The sequence below is a fragment of the Canis aureus genome, chromosome 7, assembly GCF_053574225.1.
Source record: "Canis aureus isolate CA01 chromosome 7, VMU_Caureus_v.1.0, whole genome shotgun sequence".
Lineage (NCBI taxonomy): Eukaryota > Metazoa > Chordata > Mammalia > Carnivora > Canidae > Canis > Canis aureus.
The window spans coordinates 68,808,027-68,832,874 of record NC_135617.1 but is presented as its reverse complement, the minus strand read 5'-3'; the positions used below and the strand labels follow the sequence as shown (position 1 = coordinate 68,832,874).

Genomic DNA, 24,848 nt, shown 5'->3' with positions numbered 1-24,848 from the left:
CAGCTCTCCCCCCGCACTCCCCCCTCACACACACACATTCTGATCCCACCTTTCCCCAACGGCATGGGGTGCTTTGCAGGGCGCATTTGCAGAGGTCCATGACTCTCTAAGAAAGGGATACTGCAGGGGATCCCTGGGTGGCTCAGCGGTTTGGCGCCTGCCTTTGGCCCAGGGCATGACCCTGGAGCCCCGGGATCGAGCCCCGGGATCGAGCCCCGGGATCGAGTCCCACATCAGGCTCCCTGCATGGAGCCTGCTTCTCCCTCCTCCTGTCTCTGCCTCTCTCTCTCTCTCTCTCATAAATAAATAAATCTTAAAAAAAGGAAAAAGAAAGGGACACTGCAGACAAGCCACCCTTCCTCCACCCCTTTTGCTGCAGAGCCAGGGTCCCAGGCAGGAGGCTGAAGTGCCCACCCTCTCCTGCACCCCTGCTGCCCCATCCAGAGCCCCCGAGGTTCAGGGTCCCCTCGAAAGAGGGTTAGCACCCTGGCCACTTCAGGCAGAAAGCCCTGATGTACAGCAGAGCATGAGGAAGCCACCTTCTCTCCATTCCTAAGTAGGGGAGACTCCCTTCAGCCCCAGCCCCACTCCTTCCTTTCGGCCCCCACCTGGAGGGGAGGACATGTGGGCCATTCCAGCCCCTCCTTGGCCTTGAGGGCTCACTGCCTCTCTCCCACAGCTTCTACCCATCAATTATCCCTTTCCTGATAGGCTCAGCTCAATGCTGCTTCCCCCAGGAAGCCTCCTTTGACCACCCCCAGGCCACTGTGACCATAACCACTTTGAGCATTGGTGGCTTCAGGGCTGTGCCACTCACTTGCTGCAGACACCGGAGGCCACGTTGGTTTCTAGTATCTTTATTACCCGTTCCCAGGAGCACCCTTGGCTCCCCAACCCAGGGGTGCAGAGGTGTCCTAGCACCATGGCAAGCATGGTGCAGAATGGGTGGCAGGGAGCACCGGACTGCGAGTGGCCTTGGCTAAGTCACTGCTGTTCGGTTGGCTCTGCTCTGGAAGTTCTGGGGTCAGAGGTTGGGGTGGAGGGACGGCCTTTCCTGGAGAGTTGTGAACACTGAGGACTGCCCTGGTTCCTTCTATCCTCCAGTGGACTGGGCACATGAGCAGTCAGGCCTGAGGGGGATGCACCCCCACCCTGGGGTCCCTTGGGCCCCTGAGAGCTCACTTAAACCCCTGGGAGCAGTGGGCTGTCCCCTCCCTGACCTTGGGCTCCGATGCCAGCAGACTGCCCTCAGCTCAGGGTCTGGCGGAGGCAGGGGCAGGCGGGAGGGGGCACTGGCAAGGACGAGTTTCAGGCCCAGGGCCTGGCCCGCAGCCCTCAGATGGGGTGCACGAACTGGTAGACGAGGCGTTGGGAGATGTCTGGCTTCCGGATGATGCCCTTCTTGTAATACTGGCGGATGGAGCGGCTCAGCTTGTCGTAGTTCATGGCAGGCCTGTTCTTGCGGATGCCCCATAGCCGGGCCACCTGGGCGGAGTCCTCAATCTTGAAGATGCCTGAGGGAGCAGGGATCCCAGAGACAGAGCCAGGGGCGGGCAAAAGACCAAAACCAACAGGTCAGACTCAGAAAGCCAAGGGGGCCGGTGTCAGCTGGAAGCAAGGGCCAGGCTGTGGGGGCCGCAGTACCTATACCCAAGGTTACGGTGAGGGTTGGAGGCTCTCTGTGCAGAGTGCATCACAGGGCCCAATAAGTGGCAAGTGATACCATGGAGTCACAGACCTCCTGAGTGCAGGGTGAGCCTGTGTACGGTAGTGGGTTATTTGGGGTCCTCGAGGCGTGGCCCGTGCCAGCCTCTGCTCCCCCTGTGTTCGCACAACCATTCAGAAGCCCTGGGGGGCTCTGAGCTGTGGCCACAGCTCCTTTTTCAAGGTCATCCCCACCTCCACCCCCACCCCTGCCACTTTCACCAGCAATTTCCAAGCCCAAAAGAGCTCTTGGCCATCCTCAGACACTTAAGCCAGCACAGCCCTATCTGGTAAGCTTGATTCCGAGGAGGCAGAGGAAGCCGTGGATTTGAGCCAGGCTGAACTGGGTTCGAAGACTGGTTCTGCCCTCTTCTACCTTTGGAAGCTATTCTGAGGCCCCTTTATCCAGTCATTGGAGGGGGTCGTAGCGACTACCATTCGTGGAATGGTGACAGAAATAGCTTACAGGGGAGGCTGAAGGAAGTGCCCCCAGAGAGGAACCATTACACTGTTAACACCCCAGTTCTCCTGCCAACCCAGGCCAGGACACCCCCTCCAGGAAGCCTTCCCAGACCACCCTGCCCTCCCTGATCTTTCCCTAGAAGTCTACCATGGAACTGTCTCCCCGAGGACCGGCTCACATTAAGTCTCAAATATACATGAGGGCTACCGCCCCTTGTGCAGGAACTTCTTTCCACCTCCTCTAGCCCTGTACGTCCTTCGCACTCAGCCCGTCACCTCCCCCGTGAAATCCTCCTGGACCAAGGCACAGCTGGCCCCACCGCCGACATGCTCTGCAGGCCAGCTCATTTCACTGCTAGCTCTCCTACCACGCTGCAAGTCCCTCCAGGATGGGGTGCAGCTGAATCTTCCCTCTACCGTCAGGACACTGATTGTCCATAAATGTTGCCTGGGCAAGTGTGGACAGAGGAGGTACTCAAGGAGAGGTTGTTGGGTGAATGAATCCAGTCCATTTTAAGATAAGAAGACTGAGGTCCCGGTACCCACAGCTACAGATGACAGGATGGGGTCTAAAACCCAGGTTTCTTGTCTTGGAGTTTTTTCCAACACACGCACACACACACATACACACACCCCACCTGGTCCTATCCAATGAGACAACCACTAGCCATATGTGGTCTTGAGCACTTGAAATGTGGCAAGTCCAAACTGAGGTGTGGTCTAAGTGTAAAATATACACCAGATTTTGAAGACTTAATAAAAATACCTCATTGATAATTTTCGACTAATTATATGTTGACATTTTAATAACGGTTAATGTCAGATTAAATAAACGTGTTCTCAAAATTAAAGCCGCCTTTTAAAAAAGTTTGATAACGTGACGTGGTTACTTGGAAGCCTGAGGCTGCGTTTGCGGCTCCTATCGGGCTTCTCATTGGACCCCATCCGGCTCCCCGAGAAGCTACAGTGTTGAAGGCGAGGACCGTGTCCAATTCTCAGCCAAGTTCAAACCCCTTAGTGTGGCCCGGGCACCGTGTGGAGTGGGTGTCCAGACCCCTCGGCCTGCCCCCAGCCCCCCGGGGCCTGGCACCTGGTAGGAGGCCAGCAGGTCCCCGCCAGCCCCCTGAGGCCTGTTCCCCGTGGCTCACCCTTCTCTTTGTTGAGCCACCGGATGAAGCGGCCGTAGCTGTGCGGCTTGAGCAGCAGCTCCTTGAGAAACTGCCACAGGTGGATGGGCTGCCCGGAGCACGAGGAGTCCACCTCGCTGTCGGTCCAGCTGTCCTCGCTGGTCGAGGCTGGGCAGCCGGCGGGGGAGGCGGTGAGTGGGGGGCCCCCTGCTTCGGGCGCAGCCAGCCCTCCAGCCCGGCCCCGGCCCCGGCCCCGGCCCCTCCCTGGCAGCCCTGGCTCACCGCAGTAGTGAACGGTCCCAGGAGAAGTCCTCTCTTTCATCCAGGCCGCTGCAGGGCAGGGAGAGAAGGCTAGAGACCCAGGGCTGACCCCAAGGCTGTTGGGGGGCTTGGGTGGGACTGTGGGGCCTGCAGAAACGCCCCTCTGTGGCCAAGCAAGGGGGCACGGAGGCAGCCAGCTTCTGTCCGCATCCCCACCAGGCTCTTAGCCGGGCACTGACTGCTGCTACCCTGCTGGCCACTGGGCTGGGCAGGACAGTGGTCTCTACCGGTCTCTACGAGTGGGTAGGCCTTTATTCATCCCAGGTCCCTAAGGGCAGGGGCCTTGACTCACTGAGCAAGCACTGCTTCCTCCCAGCACTGGCTCTGTGTAGGGCACACAGTGGGATGCCAGACAAGTCAAGGGTTAAGGAGTTGGCACACAGCCATTAAAAATAGGGCGGCTGTAGAGATGCTGATGGGGGAACAAGATCCGAGATGCACCGAGAGCAGACCCGCAGACCGGTGTGATACTCTGGTGCTATTCGTGTTAAAACAGGTGAAAACCACACATGTATATCTCCTTGTGCATGTGTGGACTCTCCCCAGCAAGGTGCGCAAGAAACTGTGGACCGTGCTTGCCTCTAGGAAGAGGGTCTGGGGGTCACGAGTGACCAAGAAGATTATTTTTCATGGTACTATTTTCACTGTGGTCTTCTTGGAAATCATGCACGTGTACTACCTCATTATTTCTTTAATGAGAAACAACGCAAAGCAAAACTTTTTTAAAAGGACAAAGAAGGACCTCATAGTATCCACGGTCCCCATCAGCTATGCCATCCATGTCCCCCCCATTTAACTCCTACCTTTTTTTTTTAAACTCCTACCTTTTAACTTCCCACGTGCTCTGCCCTAAGTTCTGTGGGCTTGACCAGGGCTGGGAGTGGGTCAGGGCTGGTGAGTTAGCCCAGGATCCAGGCAGGCAGGTGCAAGTGGGCTGAGCCCAGACTGGGACCAAGGGTTGTGGCCCCAACAGAGAGCAAGCCCGGCTGGCATCCTGGCCTAAGCATCCCCCTCGGTGTCCCTGGCTTGGGGCTTGGAAGGAGCTTGTCTCCCCCAGGCCATGTCCCACCTGACTTCCAGATGTCCAGGTGGGCGTGCAGCACGTCCCCACCCAGAGGTGAGCGCTGGCGGAACTGCTCCTCTGACATGGCACACAGCTCCTTGCCCCCCAGCTCCTGGAAGGCCTTGCCCACAGGCGGCAGCCGGTACTGGTGCTCCGTCCACAGGAGCCACTTCTGCACGTTGCCAGGGCTCCAGTCCACGGGGTCTGGGCAAGAGATACTCCCTCAGTTCCACGAGCTACTTGAGGGCACCACCCAACCTCTGGTGGGGTGCCTGTGGGAACTGGAAGCAGCCTGTGGCCAGGACCACTTGCTTCTGGGATGAGAAGGGGCCAGGCCAGACAGGACCTTGAGGAACCCCGTGGAGGAGGGTGAAAGGGCAGAGGCCCTAAAGGCAAACTTGGCTCATGGCAGGGCAGCCTGGGGCCTCGGCACGACCCCACCTCACTGGGACCTCAGGTTCTTCCCACCCTTGCAGTCCCTCCAAAGGATCTTTCAGGAAGCCCCAGCCCTGGAGGGGAGAGTTAAACCAGAGACACCTAAGCTTATCTTCCAGCTGCCTCTTGCTTTCCCCAAACCCTTCAAGGAGCCAGAAAACCTGACTAGGAAGTAGTCCTATAACCCCAACCCCCAACCCCTGCTGTATTTTACAGATGAGGAAACTGAGGCACAGAGAGCTCTAGCCCCTAGTCCTATGGTGTGCATAGTAGCTTCTCAGTGTATCTACACTGCATGAATGAATGGCAGGACATCAAGTGATCATGGGGCACCTATAGGCCTCAGAGGCCAGGAAGAGAGTCACTGGCTAGGTCCTGGGTGTCTTCCTGGGGGGCTACTCTGGGCTGAGCCTGGCAGGGCACGCGGGGAGGAGGCCAGGCTGATGGGCATGGTCACAATGGGCCTCCAAGCAGACACTGTGGTCTTAGCTGGTGCCCCAGCTCAGTGACCTGCAGGCTGGGCTGCCCTCACTTAATAAACCCATTTTCCTTCCCAGGGTCAAAGCAATTTGTTTCTGTCCTCATTGTTCAAGGGCAGGCCCTTCCCTCTCCCTGTGTGGGAAAATCTCCAGGGGTGGGAGCTGGCATGGGCATTGGGTAACTGGTAGAGGAGGGCAGTAGCCGCTTCAGACGAGGGACACCAGCTGGGATGGGTGGCGGGAGGGCCCGGGGCCCGATGATTCTGATGGGGAGGGGCTGAACCTGGGGGACCCCTGAGGACTTTTCTGTATGAAAGCAGCACTAGACGGCGATGCCCAGACACCAGGACCCAGCATCCCCGGAGATGGGTCAGGCCTGCCCAAAGCTGGAGAGATGATGTGTGAACAGTGGGCTGGAGACCCAGCAGCCCCTCGATCCACAGAGTCAGCGCCATATCCACATCTTCCGGGTCCCTCAGACACACATGTGCTTGGACCCCTGAAGTCCCCCCCTCATCAGAGCTCTCCTCACTACCAGACCAGGGACACATTCATCTACGTATCTATGATCCATTTCCCTCACTGGCATGTCATGAAGGAAGAGGCTTTTGTGTTGCGTTCACCGCTCAACTCCCCCATGCTAGAGCAGGGCCTGGCATATTAAGAAGTTACTGTTTATTGAGCATCTGTGATGTGCCAGGTGCCTTCTTAGGGACTGGGTATATGGAACTGGGCAGTGAACAAAACAAATGAAAATCCCTGCCCTTGGGGTGTGTACATTCCAGTGGGGGAGACAGACAGCAAATACAATAAATCAATAAAATATGCAGGGTATTAGTTCATGTGATGAGGGGGAAAAGGCAGAATAAGATCTGGGGTTATGGACATAATTTCAAGAGAGGTGTCAGGGAAAGCCTCGTCAAAGGCACGAGCCCAGTAAATATTTGGAGGAAGAGCATTTTAGATTGAGAGACAGGGAGATGCAAAGGTCCTGAAGTATGAATGTCATGGGAACAGCAAAGAGCAGGTGTGGCTGGAGCAGAGTAAACGAGGAGAGCATGGAGAGGTGTCCACGGGGACGTGGTGGGCCAGATGGTGTAGAGCTCGGATTCCCTGCCTCCCGTAGTCGGGGCTCAGAGAGGGTCCAACCTTCCTAGGCTCACAACTGTTAGGTGCTATGGGCTGACTGTATGTGCAGAATCAGCAGCATCCCTGGGGCTGTGGATGCAGGCCCAGGGGTGACCAGAGTGCTGCAGGCAGTACCTTCGCCTCCCCCTTGTGACCTCAGCCCTGTTTGTGCCCCGCCTAGGAGGCGGGCCCGCGGGAGGGCTCACCTGCAGTGATGTTGAGCAGCTTACAGGCTGTCTCGATGTCCTTAAGCACCTCGCCCACCACCATGGACTGCACCTGCTCCAGGGAGTGCTCCTCCAGGGTCAGCCCCCCCGGTGCCAAGTCCAGGCTGCCCCCAGGAGCTTGGCTGTCGATGACCGGGCACTGCTCAGGGTCCTCAGATGGCTCCTCCCGAGCGCTGGCCCCGGGGCCCTTGGCTGCCCAGCTACTGTCCTCAGGGTACAGCATGTCAAAGTAGGAGAGGTAGAAGGTGGACAGGCCCTGCTCAGGTGTGGCAGGTGGGCTAGGGCTCCAGTCCCGTCTCTCAGGGGCCACTGCCCCCACGGCCGCCTTTTCCAGGCCTGTCCGCAGCAAGGTGTCAGGGGGCAGCAGGAGGCGGCTGGGGGACACGCTGCTCAGGCCGGGGCTGGCGCTGCCCATGCCGCTGTCGCTTGGGCCGGTAGCTGTGTCTACAGAAGTAAGAGAGAACAGAGAATCAGGCTCTGGCTGCTTCCCCATCCCCCTGGGGGCCACTAAGCTGGTTACGGGGATGAGGGGCCCAGTGGGCAGTGGCCAGGCCTGGGAGAGAGAGCTGGGGCTTCCGGGTCATTGGGCAGTTAGGACAGGGCTGGGCGGATTGGCTTCTGGCTGGGAAAGACAGTGAGGTACAAGCAGACAGCTCCCTCAGTCCCCAAGGAAGCCAGCTTGGTTGGAAGCAGTGAATCTTTATGCATGTGGTGTGCCTTAGACACCTTCTGAGGTTCTTGGCCTCACTGAATCCTCACCGTGGAAGGCATGATTAGCCCCATTTGGTAGATGAGCAAACTGAGGCCTGGACAAGGAGTCTTTAATGTCCAGCCCCAGCCCAGATCCCAGTCTGTGGCTCTGTGGAGGAAGTTCCTACTGAGAGCTAACCTACATCTGTCTCGCTGTAGCAGAGTTTGTGTTCTTTTATTCTTCCTTAAAGAGGATAGAGAAGGGAGAAGGTCACCATCACCTTCACCTGTCAGGTGAAGGAAGAAAGGAGCAAGAGAGGGGTGTGACAGGTTAGCATCTTCTCACCAGTCGGGGAAGCCGGCCCCTTCCCCTTCCACGGGGCCATCTGGGGGCCGGATACATTTCCAGCTAAACACCTCTGAAGGAGTCACCGAACAACACCACACCAACCCAAGAGGACTTTCTGGTCCCCATCCCACCTCATCCTCCCCAAAGATGCTGCCCCCGGCCCTCCTGGCTCCCGGGGCCTTCTCCTTTCCCCTTGTGCTGGAGGAATGAGGGCTGAGGACCTACAGGTGAGCTGGAGGAGGGGGTGCTGGTAGGGGTGCAGAGTGAGAGTGGGAGAGGAGGTCAGGTGTGGTTAGAGGGCCATGGTCTGGGGAGCCACAGAGGCCCCCAGCGATTCAGACACCCACTCTTGGGGCACCTGGATAGCTCAATTGGTTAAGCGGCTGTCTTCGACTCAGGTCATGATCCAGGAGTCCTGGGGTTGGGACCCACATCCCTCAGCTCCCTGCTCAGGGAGCAGTCTGCTTCTCCCTCTGCCTCCTTTCCTTCCTGCTGGCTCACTCACTCACTCTCTCCCTCCCTCTCAGACACCCACTCCTCCTGCTGTCCCAAGGCCCCCAGGGGGGGCACCACAACACAGGAGCTAAAGGCCTCTTTCCCCATCGGTCATGCAGGCTCTGCTTTGCCTCCCAGCCCTCTTTCTCTGAACCCCATATTAGAGTAGGTGGCTCAGGAGAGGCAAGGGACCCGGGGGATGTACATACACCATCACACCAGGGTTTCTGGGACTATTTCGGGGACCTGTGGGCCTGGGACTCCAGAATAAATCCCAGTGGAAGGTTATCAATAGGCTCCCAATAAAATCAGTAGGGACAAAAGGAGCAGATAAGGGCAAGTCAACGTGTGTTCTTAAAGCCGTGTTTCTTTCTCTTTTTCTTTCTCTTTTCTCGTGTTTCCTCTTTTTCTCTTCTTTCTCTATTTTTCTGTTTTTAATTTAAATTCAATTAGCCAATATATAGTACATCATTAGTTCAGATTTAGAGTTCAGTAATCCATCGGGTGTGTGTAACACCCAGTGCTCATCACAGCACGTGCCCTCCTTAATGCCCACCACCCAGTTACCCCCTCCCCCCCCCTCCAGCACCCCCCAGTGACAGCACAGAGGGTCATAGGGGAAGGGAGGGAAAACTGGATGGGAAGTCATCAGAGAGGGAGACAAACCATGAATGACTCTTAACTAGAGGAAACAAACTAAAGCCGTGTTTCTCACGACGTGGTGCCTCGGACCAGGAACAACAATACCACCTGGAAACTTGGTAAAAATGCAAATTCTCAGGCCTGTCTGGAAGCTACAGGATCAGAAGCTCAGGAAAGCCCAGCGATGCATTTCAGTGGGGCTTGTGGGTGATCCTAACACACGTTCACATTTGAGAATTGCTGCTTCAGAAGCCTCTGGCCAGTAAAAGGGAGAGGCTTTAACCAAAGGACTGGTAGGCTCTACTGGGGGCATTTATGGTGCCACACTGGGAGAGAGAGGGGGCTCCCTGGCCCATTGCAAGTCACCCCATGGTACTGACCCACTTAGCTTCGGTGTGTGTTTGCCCTAAAGAATCCAGTTGGGAAGATATTTCTGGCTTCTCTAGGGCTGCAGCTAGCCCCTTCCACACCTTCAAATATCTCAGCAAACAGCGATCTTTCTCTCTGGATAGCAGTTTGGTGAATGGAGCTCAAGGGGCATTTCAACTCCCCCTTGTCCCCTCCCTGTGCAGTAGCCAACTTTCCTAACTCTACATGGCAGCTGTGTAGTTTCCTGTGGCAGAGAGAATGCCAGCAAGAGAGAAGGGTGTTCCCTTTGATTTCGATTCTCCCTTTCAAGGGCTCCTTCAAGTGACAAGGAAGGAAAGGTCAGGGTGGGGTAGGGTGAGCAGGGAAGGAGGGGGGCTGGGATTGCGGGGGACAGAGGGCAGGCCTGGAATCATTTCAAGGCCTTCTGTGCAAACACACATGTGTGCTGTGAGCCCAACATTATTTACCCAGGCAGTGCCAACAGCCCGCTCTGCTCCTGGGTTCCCACCCCGGCCTGGGCCCACGCCCTACCCCCTAGGAGGCCCCACCCCAGGAGAGCCCCCTCTCTGTCTCCCACCCCTTCCTCATCACCCCTACCTGCCTCCTGCCCCATCCACGTCCCCAGAACTCCCAGGCCTGCCACGTTAGGACAGTCTCTGCCAGCACTCTGGGCCATATGCCAGGGAGACGGAAGCTTATCCAAGAAGCAGGAGAACTTGCTTCCCTCATGGCACTCCTGTTTGCTTGGCCACAGCCACAGGTAGGATGGGAGGCGGCTGCTGTGTTTCGGGGCACAGCGGCATGAGGGGGTCAGTGAGGATGAATGGGCAGGGCAGGTGGCAGCATTTGCTAGGCAGGGATGTGATGACACGTCCCTGACACGCAGTGAGCGTGCCTCCCTGAGAGAAGCAGCCCGGGCCTTCTTCACATTCCTGCTCCGTGGAGAGGGGAGTGAAGGTGCAGAGGACTAAGGGATTTGTATCCAGGCCTTTGGACTCCTGGCCCAGGGCTTCTTCACCTGCACAGAATTCCCTCCTCCTCCCCACTCCACAGTCTGGCTTCCCCTCACCTTGCTCCTAAATGCCAAGGCACCTGCTCCTAACCAAGGCTTGATCCCAGCTCCCGATACCTCCCTGCTGAAAAATAGGTCAACAATTAACCATGAGGTGGGAGGAAAGATCTGACTGTCTATAAGTGGTGGTGGGGAATGCTCTGACCCCAGCAGCCCACATCTGGGGGGATTTTGGTTTACTGGACAGGGAGCCAGTGGTTTATGTGCCTAGCCTGCTAGTCTGGAGTCCCCTCCAGGCTCCAGGGTTGGACTCAGGAGGGAAGAGAGAACCACTCAGTGTGTACATCCTATGTCTCAAGCATTCATGCCCACATCCCCCTAACTACCCACAACCCTGGGGGGACGTGGGCCTGTTTCATAGGTGGGAACAGTGAGGCTTAGAGATCTTACACAGCTTGCCTGAAGTCCTCAGCTGGCCGCATGCAGGCTCTGCTCATTGTACCACATTCCCTCTTAGGCTTCTGCTCCGGCTGGTCCATTTTCCCAGGGTCCTGCTCACTTCTTGACTGGGCAACTTGACCCTCTAAAGTCCATTCCCACCTCCTGGCTGCTCAATCTACCCCACCGTCAAGCTCTTTCCTCTTTAACACTCCTTCACTGGGCACTCCTGTGCTCAAGAACCTCCCATAGCTCCCCATTGCCAGCCTTGCACAATTCCAATGACTGGTACCCACCTCTAAGCCCACCTCCTCTCCAGCCCAGATAATCAGAGTTGGAAGGACCATGCGTTAACGTAATCATTTTATAGATCACATATGGGGAAGGGATTCGTTGGCTGGTCAGTGGCAGGGTCTAGACCAGAACCAGGGATGGACTGACATCGTAACAATATCCAGGCTCTAAGGGCAATGGCATTTTCCCCCTGGCCTCAGTGCTGTGGGTACAAAGTGGCTATTTTCTCTTGTGCTGCCATCCCCCTGCCCAGTGCATGCCCCTTCCCTCTCATCGAAATTCAGCCCAGAGCCCTCCTCTCCCAGGAAGTCCTCCTTGGCAGGTTCCTTCTCTGACTTCCCAGCTCTCCCCATCTGTGCCACGTAATTAGCCATGATTATGTTCACAGGTGACCATTCACCCGAGAAGACACATATACACTGGGAAAAATGAGGATCTGAGAGTGGCAAGGACATGCCCACAGTCACAGCAGACTAGGAACAAACTGGGGCCCTGCTGACCCTCAGGCCCCTGCTCCATAGGCCTGGGGCCCTGGGACAAGCCTCTGTGTTTGGCAGGTCCAGGGCCTTCAGAAGGCAGGCCCGGCCCTCCCACCGGCCTCTGCTGGGCCCGAGGTGAGGCCCGTCTCCCGAGCAATGCCTTCAGCTCCGAAACCTCGAGTTGATCTCTTCTGGATTAAACCACATGTCTGGATTAAGGCTCAGCATGTCCTGGCTCCCTCCTGCCCCAGAGGCTCTGGCTCAGACTTCAGACAAAGAAAGTTTGGTAACAGCTGGTGGAGGCCAAAGCCCAAATACAGGGCCGGATCGACAGGGCAGCGGCCAGAGGGATTAGCCACCTTGGGGCCCCTTCTCTCAGCATCTCCCACTCGCTCGGGAAGGCAGATCAAGGAGAGAGGGCAGAGGGACCCCGAGTTAAGAGATTTATAGCAGCTGTTCCTTGCCGCTGCCAGGTCTGTGGCCCTATAACTCCCCTCCCTCCCGAGTTCTCACTCCCACCCTGACCTGGCACCAGCAAAAGATCCCCCGATATCTCTTGACGGCACAGCCTCAGAGAGATGCAGTTACCAAGGAGGTCTTTCCTGAGGCCCTGGGCTGTCACGGGATTGGAGCCCGTCTCCCGTATCCTGCTCGGTCCAGGCTCCCACATCTTACCCGGCGAGGGATTGTGGGTGGCACAAATGTCCTCAAGCCCCTCTCAATCCTGGGACCAACCTCAGTCTGCCCTGAGCTGAGGACCCTGGCTGCAGACCCCAGTGAGAAGAGCACCAAGGGAGGGTCGGTGGGGCAGGGGGTGACATTGCCTACCACGGAGCTGGCCTTTCTCCACCAACCAGGGCAGCCGTCCTCAGGCTTCCTCACTGCTCGGCCATGGTCCTGGCTGGCAGCCCCTCCCTGTCCATGCAAGGGCCTCCTTATGAGGGAGGTGGGGACGGCGGGAGGGCAGAGTGGGTAGGGGCCACAGGGGCCGGCCCCCCAGGCCCCCAGTCAGCACCTGCGAGAGGAGCCGGGACTGCCCGGAGTGGAGTCGGGGGCCAGTGCTCACGACCTGCCCGAGCAACTGTGTTTGGCTTCTCTGAACCCTCCCTGCCTCTCCCCTCTACCTTCTCACCTTCCACTCCTCCTACTGTCCCCTCACTTCTCCTCCCACGCTCCTGCTGCCCTCCAGGGGCCCCCAGCCCCCTTGCCCTGTGAAATTGCTCTTCAAACAAGCTGGACCCAAGAAAATTACCCAGCCTCCTCCTTACTGACCAGGCTTCGCTGTCCAGAGCACCGCCTCTCTGCACTGGACAGGCGACTTTCTTGCCCGGGAAGATGTCCAGGCTCAACACCTCGGGCAGCTCCAGCCTTCCTCCAGCACCCCACTGGGGCCATCCCCACACACCTGCTGCCCCTTGGGGTCTTCAAGGCAAGAAGAAGGGAGGTGGGTCCGGCGGGGGTGGGCGGTGGCTGGGGGAGAACTCACCTGTCTTGGGTTCAGTGTAGGAGCAGGGGAGGCAGGTTTCTTCTAGGCCTCCTGGCTTTCTCTCACCTCCTCAGATCCCAGACACGTGCAGGCCACTGGCCTGACGGTCCAGGAGCCCTGCTCCCTGGGGGGTGCACTTTGTGGAGCCAGTCAGTGGGCCCAGGAGGTGGGTGTAAAGAATGGGGTGTGGGGGTGAGGCTAGATAGGAATCAGAGGCTGGGTAGGGAGTCGGGACACAGGGCCAGGTGGCAGGAGCAGAAAGGTCAAGGGAACTTCAAGGAAATCTGGTCTAGCCTACTTTTCCCATAGTTCCCACAGGCAGCCAGGAGCCCAAAGGCACATTTGTATGAGCTACGGCTGCCGTTTGCTCCAGCTGCGTGAGCACCGCTGGTGTCCATCCATGCCGCCTCACTGACATCGCTTGCAACCCCTTCTGAGACCAGGTGGAGGCCAACTGAGTAAACTCCTTCGTTGGGCTGTCCCGTGGGGCACAGCCCGTGTCCCGTGGCCCCACAGCCATCCCGTGGGGCAGCCACTATTACTCCCACCTGACAGATGCGGGCGTGAGTCCGTGGGGACTGAGCACTTCTCTCTTTATACATGGTACTGTGACTTGGCACCTCCCAGCCCCTCAGGTCTCCCCTGCTGCCCACACCTGTCACCACTGCCGAGGCCACCCACTGACCCAGCCCCTTGGAGGTGCCAGCCCCACGAGGGCCCTGGGTGGCACGGATGCCTGCAGCCTGGAGGTGCAGGAACCCCCCTCAGCACCATGCTTTCCCCTGTATTTGAGTTTGCTCCACTGGAAATGTGGGTCTCTGTCCTGCTCTGTTCGCACTGTACGTGAGGCCCTGGGCAGCGCTTGGTGCCCTCTGGGCCCCGGTCTCCTCTTCTGTGCTCCGAAGGGGTGAGTCATCTCTCAGGGCTTTTCTAACCCCACGGTGTCTGGATTCTACGATCCCCTGTCCCCATCTCACCCCTCAGCCTGGCTTGGAAGGTGGATGGTGGAGAAACAGAGGTGGATTCCAGGGGCTACTTTGACGAGTAGAAACATAATTCATGGAGGACATTTGGGCAGAATGAAGGATGTGGCCGTGTCTCCTCCCTGCCTCCTCTGGAGTTGGTGTCCAGGGCCTCTGAGAGACTTGGTCCGGCCTCCTCACCCAGCAGGGCCCCCGCCAGGCTGCCTCTTGCCTCACATATGACCCTCTGTGTGGGGTACCCCCCAGCAGCATTGAAGCGCTGACACTTCAGGCCCAGAGCTCTGGCAGGAGCTGTGGGAGTCAGAGGCAGGAAGAACCTGCTGCCCCAGAGCAGAGAGACCTAGGCCCCCACCAGTGTCACTGGTCCTAGGTGCTGAGACCCTAGCTGGGCAGTCACCCCCAGACCCTTCTCCTGAACTCCAGAGCTAGAGCGAGAAGGAAGGGCTCCTCAGTTCTGGTGGCGGCCAGAGACCTCACTGTCCCTCTGGAAGATCCTGGGTGGGCTCTGGTCAGACTGGTCCCCAGCAGAGTCACACTCAGGTGCCTGGCTAGGGAGGAGAGGTCAGGAGGGATGAGGAGGCTCACCCTCCCCCAGTCTGGGGCCCCACTCAGCTGCTGAAAGGTGGGAGAGGAGAATCTGGCAGGGGGCGCCTCCTGAGCAGGGATCATGCAAACGAGGCAGGGGAAAGGAGCCCAGCATTAAATGTCAGGAAGAGCCCAGGGCAAATCGGCTTGTGCAAAGTTTGCTTTGGGAAGAGTGGTTCTACCTGACAGGCTGCTGGCTAGGCTGGGGTGCAGGGTGGGGTGAAGAAAGGGAGGGGGTGGGGCTGGGGCAGGGTCCCAGACCAGGTTTGAGCCCCAGCCCCTGGCCCTCTAGCTCTGGGACTGGTGTAAGTCACTTGGCTTCCTCAGAGACTCAGTGATCCTGTCTGTTAAATGGGCTGTCAAGAGCATGCTTTAAGGAGCTATAAAGATTGAGGGCATGAAGGTGGATGAAAGTTCCGTGTGAACTGAGATGGGCTTAACATTCAGGAAGGTGGCACCTGGGAGCAGATGAGGGGATGGGGTAGGAAGAGGAGAGGGAATGGCAATGGGGTGAAGAATGAGGGTAACAAAGGAAGAAGTAGGGGGTGATGGTCGGTGGAGCCTGGGGAGGAGTTGAGGTTGGCAACGAGGGAGGCCTGGGCCTTACCTGAGGTCATCCTGCCCTCTAGGTCAGTCTTGGGCAGCTACTGGCCTCACTCACCCCTCTCTGGCCTCTAGGAGGAGCCAGAGCCAAAGCCAGAGCCGCCCGCCTCTCCAGACCTGAGCCTAGGGGTCAAGGCTGGGAAAGCACACATCTTCGAGCTCTGGCAAATCCAGCCAGCTAGCCAGCCTCCACCAACTCCTATACAGCCTGCAAAACCCAGCTCCAGATGATCCCTTCCAAGAAAGCCTCCTTTAACGGAGGAGACCACCTTGTCTAACCTTCTCATTACACAGACAAGGGCTACAGGGAGGAAGAGTGACTTGGCCAAGGTCACACACCATGGGCCTTAAGCCCATCCCTTCTTGCCCTCCACCCAGAGCATCTTTGTCTGCAGGTCAATCTGAAACGACTTTGCAGATTACACTCAAGCCTCACCAAGTCGCCTGAGGAAAAAATGGGGCTCTGACTGTTTCAGGGCTATTAGCTTTACACCTGCACTGACCTCAGTGGTAAAAAGTGGGTTCTCCTGGTTTTCCTGCTTATTGCCAACATCGCAATTTTAGATCGCCAACTGAGCGAACACCCTGTTCCCTCAAGCTTGGTGGACAGAGAGGCCCTGTCTCATTCAGGGGGTCCTTGTGAAAATCGAATGGCATCTCATTTATATCTCATTTTATAAGTGGCATTTTATCACAGGTTGACTCACAGTAAGCAGGTCTAAGAGGGACTGAGTTTTGGTCTCTGGGGCCCCCCATAGTGCCTGGGGCAGAGGAAATTATTGTCATTTCTCAAAGGAGAGGGTGGCTCCCCATCCTGAGAGACCATCTCTGCTACACCTCAACCTTTCCAGGGGTCCCGAGTCTGTAAGTTTGGGGTAATGAGCCCCCACGCTGGGAGTCCTCGGCTCCAGCCCCACCCCCAGTTGGGCTAGGGCTTGGCACAGGTCCACACATATGCTGGGGAGTCTCCTGCCCATCCCATCTGCCACCTCAGGCCCCAGGGCAGCCTGATGCCTGTTTGTTTTGTTACTCAGTGGAGCAGCTGGTGCTGGGGAGATGCAGCTTTATTGGGGATTCCTGTGAAGCTGTTTATTGGGGTGGTGGGGGCAGGAAATGAGGCCTCGTCCCAGCCTTGGCCAAGGAAAGGGAGAAAGGCCATACTGTCATACAGGGGACAGGCCTGTGGCCTGGCTCTGGGCCTGCCCACTCCCCAACACACACACACAGATGCCCATGCACCTGCAAGCACATACCCATACACACACACACAGGAATGCACGTACATACATACCCCTTGTCCAGCTTCAGGGGGACCCCCCAACATCCAGACCGTTCAGCTCTCTATCCCATCATTACCACTGTCACTTCCCTCTCTCCACAGAAGGCATCTGGCAAATCTTAGGGGGGTCTTCAGGGACATCCCATTTCCCTGCTAGTGCACTCAGACTGGGGCCCACAGGCCATTTGCTTCCCTGGGTCCCTGAACCCCCAGCGGTTAGCTCTGCAGCTCCCCAGACCACCTGGGTCCTGCACCCACCACTGCCGCAGCCCAAGCCCTGGCCCTGGGCCTGTCCCCACTGCTCCCAGCCTGAGCTTGGCCCCGAGCCTCCAGCCCTCAGCAAGCCCCTGGACACAGTGGCCTGGCCCCAGGCAGACCCTTCCCTTGGCAGAGCAGCTGCAGCTGGCAGAGCAGAAAGGTCGCCTGTGTTTTACTAGCCAAGCAGAACTGGCCGTGTCTTAGGGGCCGAGGCTCTGCACCTGCAGAGCCGCCTCCCTCAGGCTGCACAGCCCGGGCTCAAGGTGTGGCCTTGGGGGCTCATGCAGGCTCTGGGGTCCACCCAGGGAGGCAGATGGGTGGCAGGGGCAGGGGCTTCTGAGGGTGAAGGACCCAGAGCAGAGGGCCAGCAATGCCTGGGAGGCCAGTTCTGAGCTCACAGACCATGCCTCCAAGTCCTGCTCTCCCGTCACCCACCTCCCCACAGCTGCGAGGAGGACACCCCCGCAAGGCACTCAGTGTTCCCACCAGACTCACCCGTTAGCTGCCTCGTGCCAGGGAGTCGTCCACTGCAGCGCCAACCTCGGGGGAGGCCAGGAGAAGGCGGAGGCAGCGTGGGCCACTGCTGGGGTTCAGCCAGGCATCTGGGGGACCAGTGGGACAGGAGGCCAGCAGGGCTGGGGGCAGAGGTGGTGCTCGGGTGGGCCGCTGGGGACCTGGCCACCCTCAAGGGGTGGCCCTCTGAGATCCCGGGGCCTTGTGCCCTGCAGGGAGCCCTCTGCCCCCAGCCCCAGGGCCACCTGTTGGCACGGTGGCAGGACCTACTGAAGGGGCTTACATGGAGGCTGTGGTGGGCTCAGGGCAGTGTGGACACGGGCAGAGTGCAGGAATGTGCTGGGAGGAAGTCAAGCAGCCGTGAGATGAAGAGTTGGCCAGGCCTGATTTCCCATTATAAGTAATCCTTCCTTATTTACCTGAACAAATACGCTCCCTGCTTACCTCAGACCACAGGCGGGCTCCTAGTTAACCCTTGCAGGCCTCCTTCTCCTCAAAGGGGGAGCCACACTCTCGCCGCTAGACAACCCACTCACTCATTCACTCATTAATTCACTTACACACTCATGTTCATTAGTTGATGCATAGTTACTGAGCTTATCTAGTATGTGCAAGGCACAGGGGGTACATCTAGAGGGACGTGGGGTAGGGCCCTGATAGGGAACAGCCAAGATTGGGGAACAGACAAGCAAGCTCTGTGGAAAGTCAGAGCCACCCATGCCTCCTCTCCAACGGAGGTCTGTGGAAGCACCCAGCAAGGCAAGTCAGAGAGGACTTCCTGGAGGAGGTGCCATCTGGCTCTCCAGGCCTGGGATGGAGGGAACTTCAGAGAACCCTGTGGAAAAGGACCAGAAGCTCGTGAGCCCACTCACTGCGTGTGGGGCCAGTGTTGTCCGTGTCCCCCCGGGCCTGGTGCAGGTCTAGCGTGCAGTGGTGCTCAGGAACGATTGGAAGCTCACTGAGCTGGGGGTGGGGGTGACAGGCAGCAGCAGCTTGCTCCCCAACAGCCTCTGAAGGATGCAGGTGAGGAGGTACCCATGCTTGGCCCCTCCACCTCCATGAGTCCCAGGAGGACCACAGAGCCGAGCTCTCCACTTCCTCCCCATCCTGCCAGGTGGGTTGCAGGATGTCCCGGGAGGGCAGGGGCTGGCTCTTCCTTCCTTTGGATCACCCTGGGAAGGCACCAAGCCCCTACTACCCCCGTTCTATCAGATGAGGGCATCTTAGATGATGCTCACTGTTGTTTTCTGATTTCAAAAGGAACCATGTGGCTGCTCACAGTGAGAGTATTCTGGGGCTGCAGGAAGATTCCAAGGCCCTCGGCACTGGCCCTCTCACCGTAACGGAGGCCCCAATTCTCCAGCATCTGCTTGGACTCCTCATCCTGGAGAGCCCTGTGCTTGGCTGTTATGGTCGCCGGCACCTTGGTAAGGATATTTCCATAGTCAGTCCCCAGAAAAAGTGGAAGCAGCCTGGGCTGGAGATAAAGATAGGTCTTTAGGCAAAAACCTAAAATGGCTACGGGCGACCAGCCCAGCCCACCAGGGCCAATAAAAAGAAAGACCTGTCTCTGCCTGGGTGGCTCAGCAGTTGAGCACCTGTCTGCCTTGGGCTCAGGGCGCGATCCCAGAATCTGGGATCGAGTCCCACTTCGGGCTCCCTGCATGGAACCTGCTTCTCCCTCTGCCTGTGTCTCTGCCTCTCTCCCTGTGTCTCTCATGAATGAGTAAATGAAATCTTTAAAAAAGAAAAAAAGAAAAGAAAAAAGAAAGAACGAAAGAAACAAAGAGACAAAGAAAGACAGACCTCTTTTGTCCCAGGCAGGACCTCCTCCAGAATACCTTTCATACCCCATTCCCCTGCCTGGCAGGCAGCCTTCCTCTCCAGTCTCGCAGAATCTTGTGCCCTTCTCTGCACTGTGACGCAGTAGTAATAATGACCACTGCTCATTATTAAGCACCTACTAGGTGCTGCTTGACACTCAGGAAATAAGATATTGATCATATTATATATATATAATATTATATACATATATATAAAATATGTACTATAACATGGGTAAGTACAAGGACTACCCCCAAAAATGCTCGTTCTTTCTTTCTTTTTTCTTTCTTTCTTTCTTTCTTTCTTTCTTTCTTTCTTTCTTTCTTTCTTTCTTTTTTTTCTTTCTTTCTTTCAAGATTTTACTTATTTATTCATGGGAGACACAGAGAGAGAAAGGCAGAGACACAGGCAGAGGGAGAAGCAGGCTCCATGCTGGGAGCCCAACGTGGGGCTCGATCTCAGGACTCCAGGATCATGCCCTGGGCTGAAGGCGGCGCTAAACCGCTGAGCCACCCAGGGACCCCCAAAATGCTTTTTCAGTGGATGGGGTGTCAGAAATAGTCACCCCTATTGTCCATTTTCCCTATTTCCTCAGAAACAAGCCCCTAATTTTTGCCTGGGAACTTGGTTACCTGGAATAAAGACTATCCAGACTCCTTCGCAACCAGACTGTGTGTCCAGGTCCAAGTTTCATGTGCCAGTTTCTAACAATATCTCTTAAAGGTAAACAGGCATGTACCATTTGCTCCCTTCTTCTGGAACCTTCCTCCATCTTGCTGCCTGGAATGCAGCTGTGATGGAGGGAATTCTGGTTGCCATTTTGGACCATGAGGACCAGGTGGTGGATCAGTGAGCTGGATGGAGCCCAGGTCTCTGAGGACTGCATAAAACCTCCATACTGGCTCTGCACTGCGTGTCTTGGTAAATTTATTAGAGAAATAGACCTTATGCTTTTTGTTAAGTGTGGTCTTTAATATTAAAAGCCAACTTTGATCCTAGCTGAGACAAGAAAATAGGCAGATGAAGATAGAACACACTTGGGGCACCTGGGTGGCTCAGTGGTTGAGCGTCTGCCTCTGGTTCAGGTCATGATCCCAGGATCCAGGATCGAGTACCATGTCGGGTTCCCTGCATGGAGCCTGCTTCTCCCTCTGTCTCTGTCTCAGCCTCTCTCTCTCTCTGTGTCTCTCATGAATAAATAAGTAAAACCTTTAAAAAAAAATTAAAAGAGACAGAACCCTCTTCCAGCCAGAAGTGATATCCCATGGCTGAGTGGCATTGAGAAGGCACCTGGTTGTGCCACAGACAATCTTGGCCTTGGGAAGGCTGGCCTTTGAATGCCGGATAGCCTTACTCTGGTTGCAAGGGAGCACCTTGTAGGTGTCTCCAGGGATGGGTGGACTTGAATGGATGGACCAGGCTAAGCTGTGCTGAGGGTGGACAGTGATTCTATCTGCCCAAGCCTAGAGTATCTGCCTCTGGAAGCTGGGAAGTTCCAAGAGGTAACCAAGAGAAGACTTTCCATCTGCTCAGCTGGGGCTCACATGGGTTAAGGTACTAACAGGTGACTCTGAGTGACTTCAGAGGTGGGCTCAAGGCAGATTTGGTGGTCACTCAGGACATTCTGCTGGGTTCCAGGGGAAGGGAGGCCCAATTATAAACTATCTGTACCCCGTGAAGGGACTCTGGGGGACACACACCTCTCAACACTTTGATCCATCCAACATCATGCTGTGGCACCAACTCAGAAATTGACCCAACTATACAATCAGGTTCTTTCACTTTCCAGCTTCAGGACTTTGTCTAAGTGTCTGAAGCCTGCTGAAACCCCCTCTCCCCATCCCCAGAGAAGTCTCAGAGCCACTGTGGGAAGAGATATAATATTGGTGAATGTGTTCTGTGAATCGAGACACCTGTCCCGATGTCTTGCTGCACCAACCACAGCCCCCCTATTTGATGTGTGTCATCTAACTCCTCATAGCAACCTCTCCATAGATATTGCTATGTCCATTTTCCAGGTGAAGAAAATGAGGCTGGAATGTGAGAAATGTCTTGCCCAAGGTCATGCTGAGAAGCAGACTCAAACTCAAATCTGGAGTTTCCTTGATTGTGCTGTGCCTGGTAGGACCCTGTTACTATCCCTTGTCCCCTCAGGGTCAAGTCTCAGGTCCCGGGCATGAGTCACTGGGTCCACTGGGCCATGGCCCTTCCCCCTCTGGCTGGTGTCCTCCTCAACTCTCCTCTGGCCAGTTCCCATCAGGTGAAACGTACCTTCTTCATCCACATACCACCCACCTGTTGTGGGCACCCTCCAGACCTGAGGCCTGATGCCACTTCTTGGGGTTCTTCTCCAACTCACTGAGATAGTGTATTCTCTCTTGCCACTGGGAGCTCTGAGCCCCAGCCCCAGGGACAGTATGCTGTGACAGCCCAGGACAAGACCCCAGTAGGAGCCTCTGCTGAGTCAACACCCGGATGAACCAGTAACATCCTTTGTCTGTTGCTCAAATGGATTTACGTTGAGTTTCTTCTACTTGGGATTACTCCTCATCCTTCAAGCCCCATCTCAAGAGCTGGCACCTCCAGAAGGTTTTCTCGTGTTCCCTCCAGCCCTTGCAGACTCCCCATTTCCCATTTCCCTGTACTCTAATGTCTCCCAGTGGTTCTTTTCTCCCTAAGATTCTCACCTGTCCAGGGCAGGGGCCCCTGAGCTGTGGCAGCACAGGAGCCTGCACACAGATTATGGGTCCTGGTGCCAACAGCCTGAGCCCTCTCCCGGGGTGCTCCTGCCACCACTCACCCATCACCCATCTGAGAGTGAGAGCACCTAGTGGGGGCAGGGCCCATTTACTAGCAGGGTGACGGGAAGCCGGCTCAGGCCCCTCTGGGCCTCGCTTACCTCCTCTGTTGTGTGGAGATCGTACTTGCCCTGCTGACCTTGTGGATAGAGCACCGAGATGTGTGAGTGGCCGCTGACATTGGCGGCTGGAAGTACTGTGGAAAGGGCAGTCAGTGTTGGTGGGTCGGTTGGTCAGAACGTCCCCTTCCTAGCTTTCTTCCCCCATCCTCCCACCTGGGTCCTCCTAGGAACTGCAGCCTTGGGGTGACGGCAGGGTCAAGGCTGGGCCTCATGCCAGCCAGAGAGATGGGGCTGTCCCTCCCAGTTGACACAAGGCCCTGAGAAGGAGGGAAGACTGCTCTGATGAGGTGTAGAGAGCCTGGGGCTGGTCCCTCAGATGGGACCGCAGGGGCTGATGGGCAGGAAGCCTGGCCTGCCACCCGCCAGAGACCATGCAGTTTTCGTGGCACAGTGGGAGACTCTGAGACCAGCGACGCTGGGGAGCAGACCCAAGGACACACAAAAGGACTGGGATAGGAGTCCAGCCTCCGGGATCCCTGGGTGGCGCAGCGGTTTAGCGCCTGCCTTTGGCCCAGGGCGCGATCCTGGAGACCCGGGATCGAATCCCACGTCGGGCTCCTGGTGCATGGAGCCTGCCTCTCTCTCTCTCTCTCTCTCTCTCTCTCTCTCTCTCTGTGACTACCATAAATAAATAAAAATTAAAAAAAAAAAAAAAAAAAAGGAGTCCAGCCTCCAACTGTGCTCCTGTGTGGTGTGTGCCAGCTCATCTAATCTTTTTTTTTTTTTAAGATTTTATTTATTTATTTGAGATAGAGACAGCACGAGCAGGGATGTGGGGCAGAGAGGGAAAAGCAGACTCTCCACTGAGCAGGGAGCCCAATGTGGGGTTTGATCTCAGGACCCTGGGATCATGACCTGAGCCCAAGGCAGATGCTTCACCCACTGAGTCACCCAGGTGTCCCTAGCTCATCTAATCTTAATAAGTCCAGCACCTGAGTGCTCTGTTGGCCTTCTTGTCCACAGATGAGGAACAGGGGCTCCTTAGGCATCGCCAAAGTCAAGGCTAGAAAGTGGCAGACGCAGGACTCGGGCTGGGTCTGTTGGAGTCTTTCCAGGATACCATGCTTTAGCCAAATAGTGGACAAGGAGACCAGGAACGGCGTGGGGTGGCAACTATGTCCTAAGCGACCACACGACTAGGCATTTCCACTAACTAGAGCATGTAGGATGCCACCTCGGTCCAGGGGAGGACTGTTGGGCACCCCTGAGCCGTGACATGTTTCTCTGTTCAACTGGCACACATTTCTTGAGCACCTACTCTATGCCAGGCTCCATGTGGCCAGAAATAGCCTGTCGTCAAGGAGCTCATGGACTGGGGGCCACAGTGTCTCTCTGTCTCAGAGGGCCCCGATGCCCCTAGCAGCCCTCCGAAGACTAGCCATCTGTGGGGCTACTGGATTCACAAACACCTATTACATGCAATGAGCTATAATGCGTGGCCCTCTCCATTCTACCCAGCTTGGGGCCTGGTTCCCCAGACTCTGGGCTTCCTCACCAATGCTCCTGCTCCTCTTCAGATGGACGCCTCAGAAAGAGACCCCAGACCCCTAAGGGGGAAGTTGAGTGGATAGGTTGTATGTCACCTCCTTCCCTGTGGTTTCAGTCACCCATCCCCATCATCCATTCACAGCTAGGATCCCATGTGAGGAGGCTTCACCCCTTCCCAGGGCCCCCTCAGGGTCCCCAGAGTTTCCTGTGAACTGAGCCAGAATGGGCTCTTGCCAGAGGTGGTCTCCAAGCCTGAGGAACCCTGCAGGCTTGCAGGGGGCAGAGAGGGTGTGCACTACACACACACACACACACACACACACCATCCTCCCTACTGGTTCCAGTGATGATAGAGCAGGTTGGGTGTCCCCTTGGCCCGGTCCCTGCCACATCAATCCATTCGCTCCACAAATACGTGGCCTCCTGGTCTGCAGTGGGCCAGGCATGGTGGGTTTCACTGGGTTCACATTCTAAAGGGAAAAGACAGAGTCAACAGTAAAAGTAATAAATGAGCACATTATAATAGAACTCCAGAAGGTGATGAATGCCATGAAAAAGAGGGCCAAGGATGTCAGGAGCGCCGGGTGGGGCGTGGGGAGCAGTATTCAAGTCAGTGGTCAGTGCGGATCCCTTTGAGGTGAGGTTTGAGCACAAACACGGAGGCGAGGGCGCCGCCGTTATCTGTAAACATTCCGGGCCCCAGAGCTTGAGCAAAGGCCCCGAGGTGGGCTTGTGCCCTGGGTGCTTGTGGAGCAGGCAGGAGGCCGGTCCGGCTGGGGCAGAAAGAGAAGGCAGTGGAAGGACATGGGGCCAGGGAAGCGGTGTGGCTGGGGCCAGCGTTCAGGGCCTTGAAGGCCCAGCCTCTTCATTTCCCGGGACCTCACTTACCTGGGCTCCGGTGACCCGGGTGCCACCGCTTACAGCCATTATTTATTTGATCATCTTAAGGGCCCTTCGAGGTGGCACCCCTAGCACCAGGGAGCCTATTTTAACCTGGGGGGGAGGGGGGAACTGAGGCACAGAGAGGGAAGCTGCGGGCAGGGCCGGGCGTGGGGCCGGGCCCTGGAGCAAAGCCCCGCTCCCAGCCACCGCAGGGCCCCCTCCCTGCTCGGGGCCGGGGCGGCGCGGCAGGTGTCCCTGGGCCGCTCTGGAGTGCCAGGTGCCCCCCCAGCCCGCGTCGTGGGGGGTGGAGGCG

General features: G+C 56.8%; 1 protein-coding gene and 1 long non-coding RNA gene across 4 annotated transcripts; one reads left to right on the top strand and one right to left on the bottom strand.

The window, feature by feature from the left end:
* Positions 1–841: 841 nt before the first annotated feature.
* Positions 842–17,824, bottom strand: SPDEF (SAM pointed domain containing ETS transcription factor). Of its 3 annotated transcripts, none has more exons than XM_077904359.1 (7): positions 17,705–17,824; positions 17,404–17,543; positions 6,926–7,390; positions 4,684–4,881; positions 3,576–3,623; positions 3,315–3,461; positions 842–1,514 (listed from the first exon to the last, which is right to left on the bottom strand). In XM_077904359.1, the coding sequence occupies exons 3-7, from the start codon at positions 7,359–7,361 to the stop codon at positions 1,336–1,338; spliced, it is 1,008 nt and encodes a 335-aa protein (XP_077760485.1). In that variant the 5' UTR covers positions 7,362–7,390; positions 17,404–17,543; positions 17,705–17,824; the 3' UTR covers positions 842–1,335. The 3 variants fall into 3 exon arrangements, with proteins under 3 accessions (XP_077760485.1, XP_077760483.1, XP_077760484.1); XM_077904357.1 differs by adding an exon at positions 10,561–10,627 and having other exon boundaries at positions 17,404–17,815; XM_077904358.1 differs by adding an exon at positions 10,561–10,624 and having other exon boundaries at positions 17,404–17,815.
* LOC144317657 (uncharacterized) lies at positions 13,498–22,776 on the top strand. Its single transcript, XR_013383665.1, has 3 exons — positions 13,498–18,535; positions 18,682–18,848; positions 21,264–22,776. It is a non-coding gene; the product is annotated as an uncharacterized LOC144317657 (long non-coding RNA).
* The last annotated feature ends 2,072 nt before the right edge of the window (positions 22,777–24,848 follow it).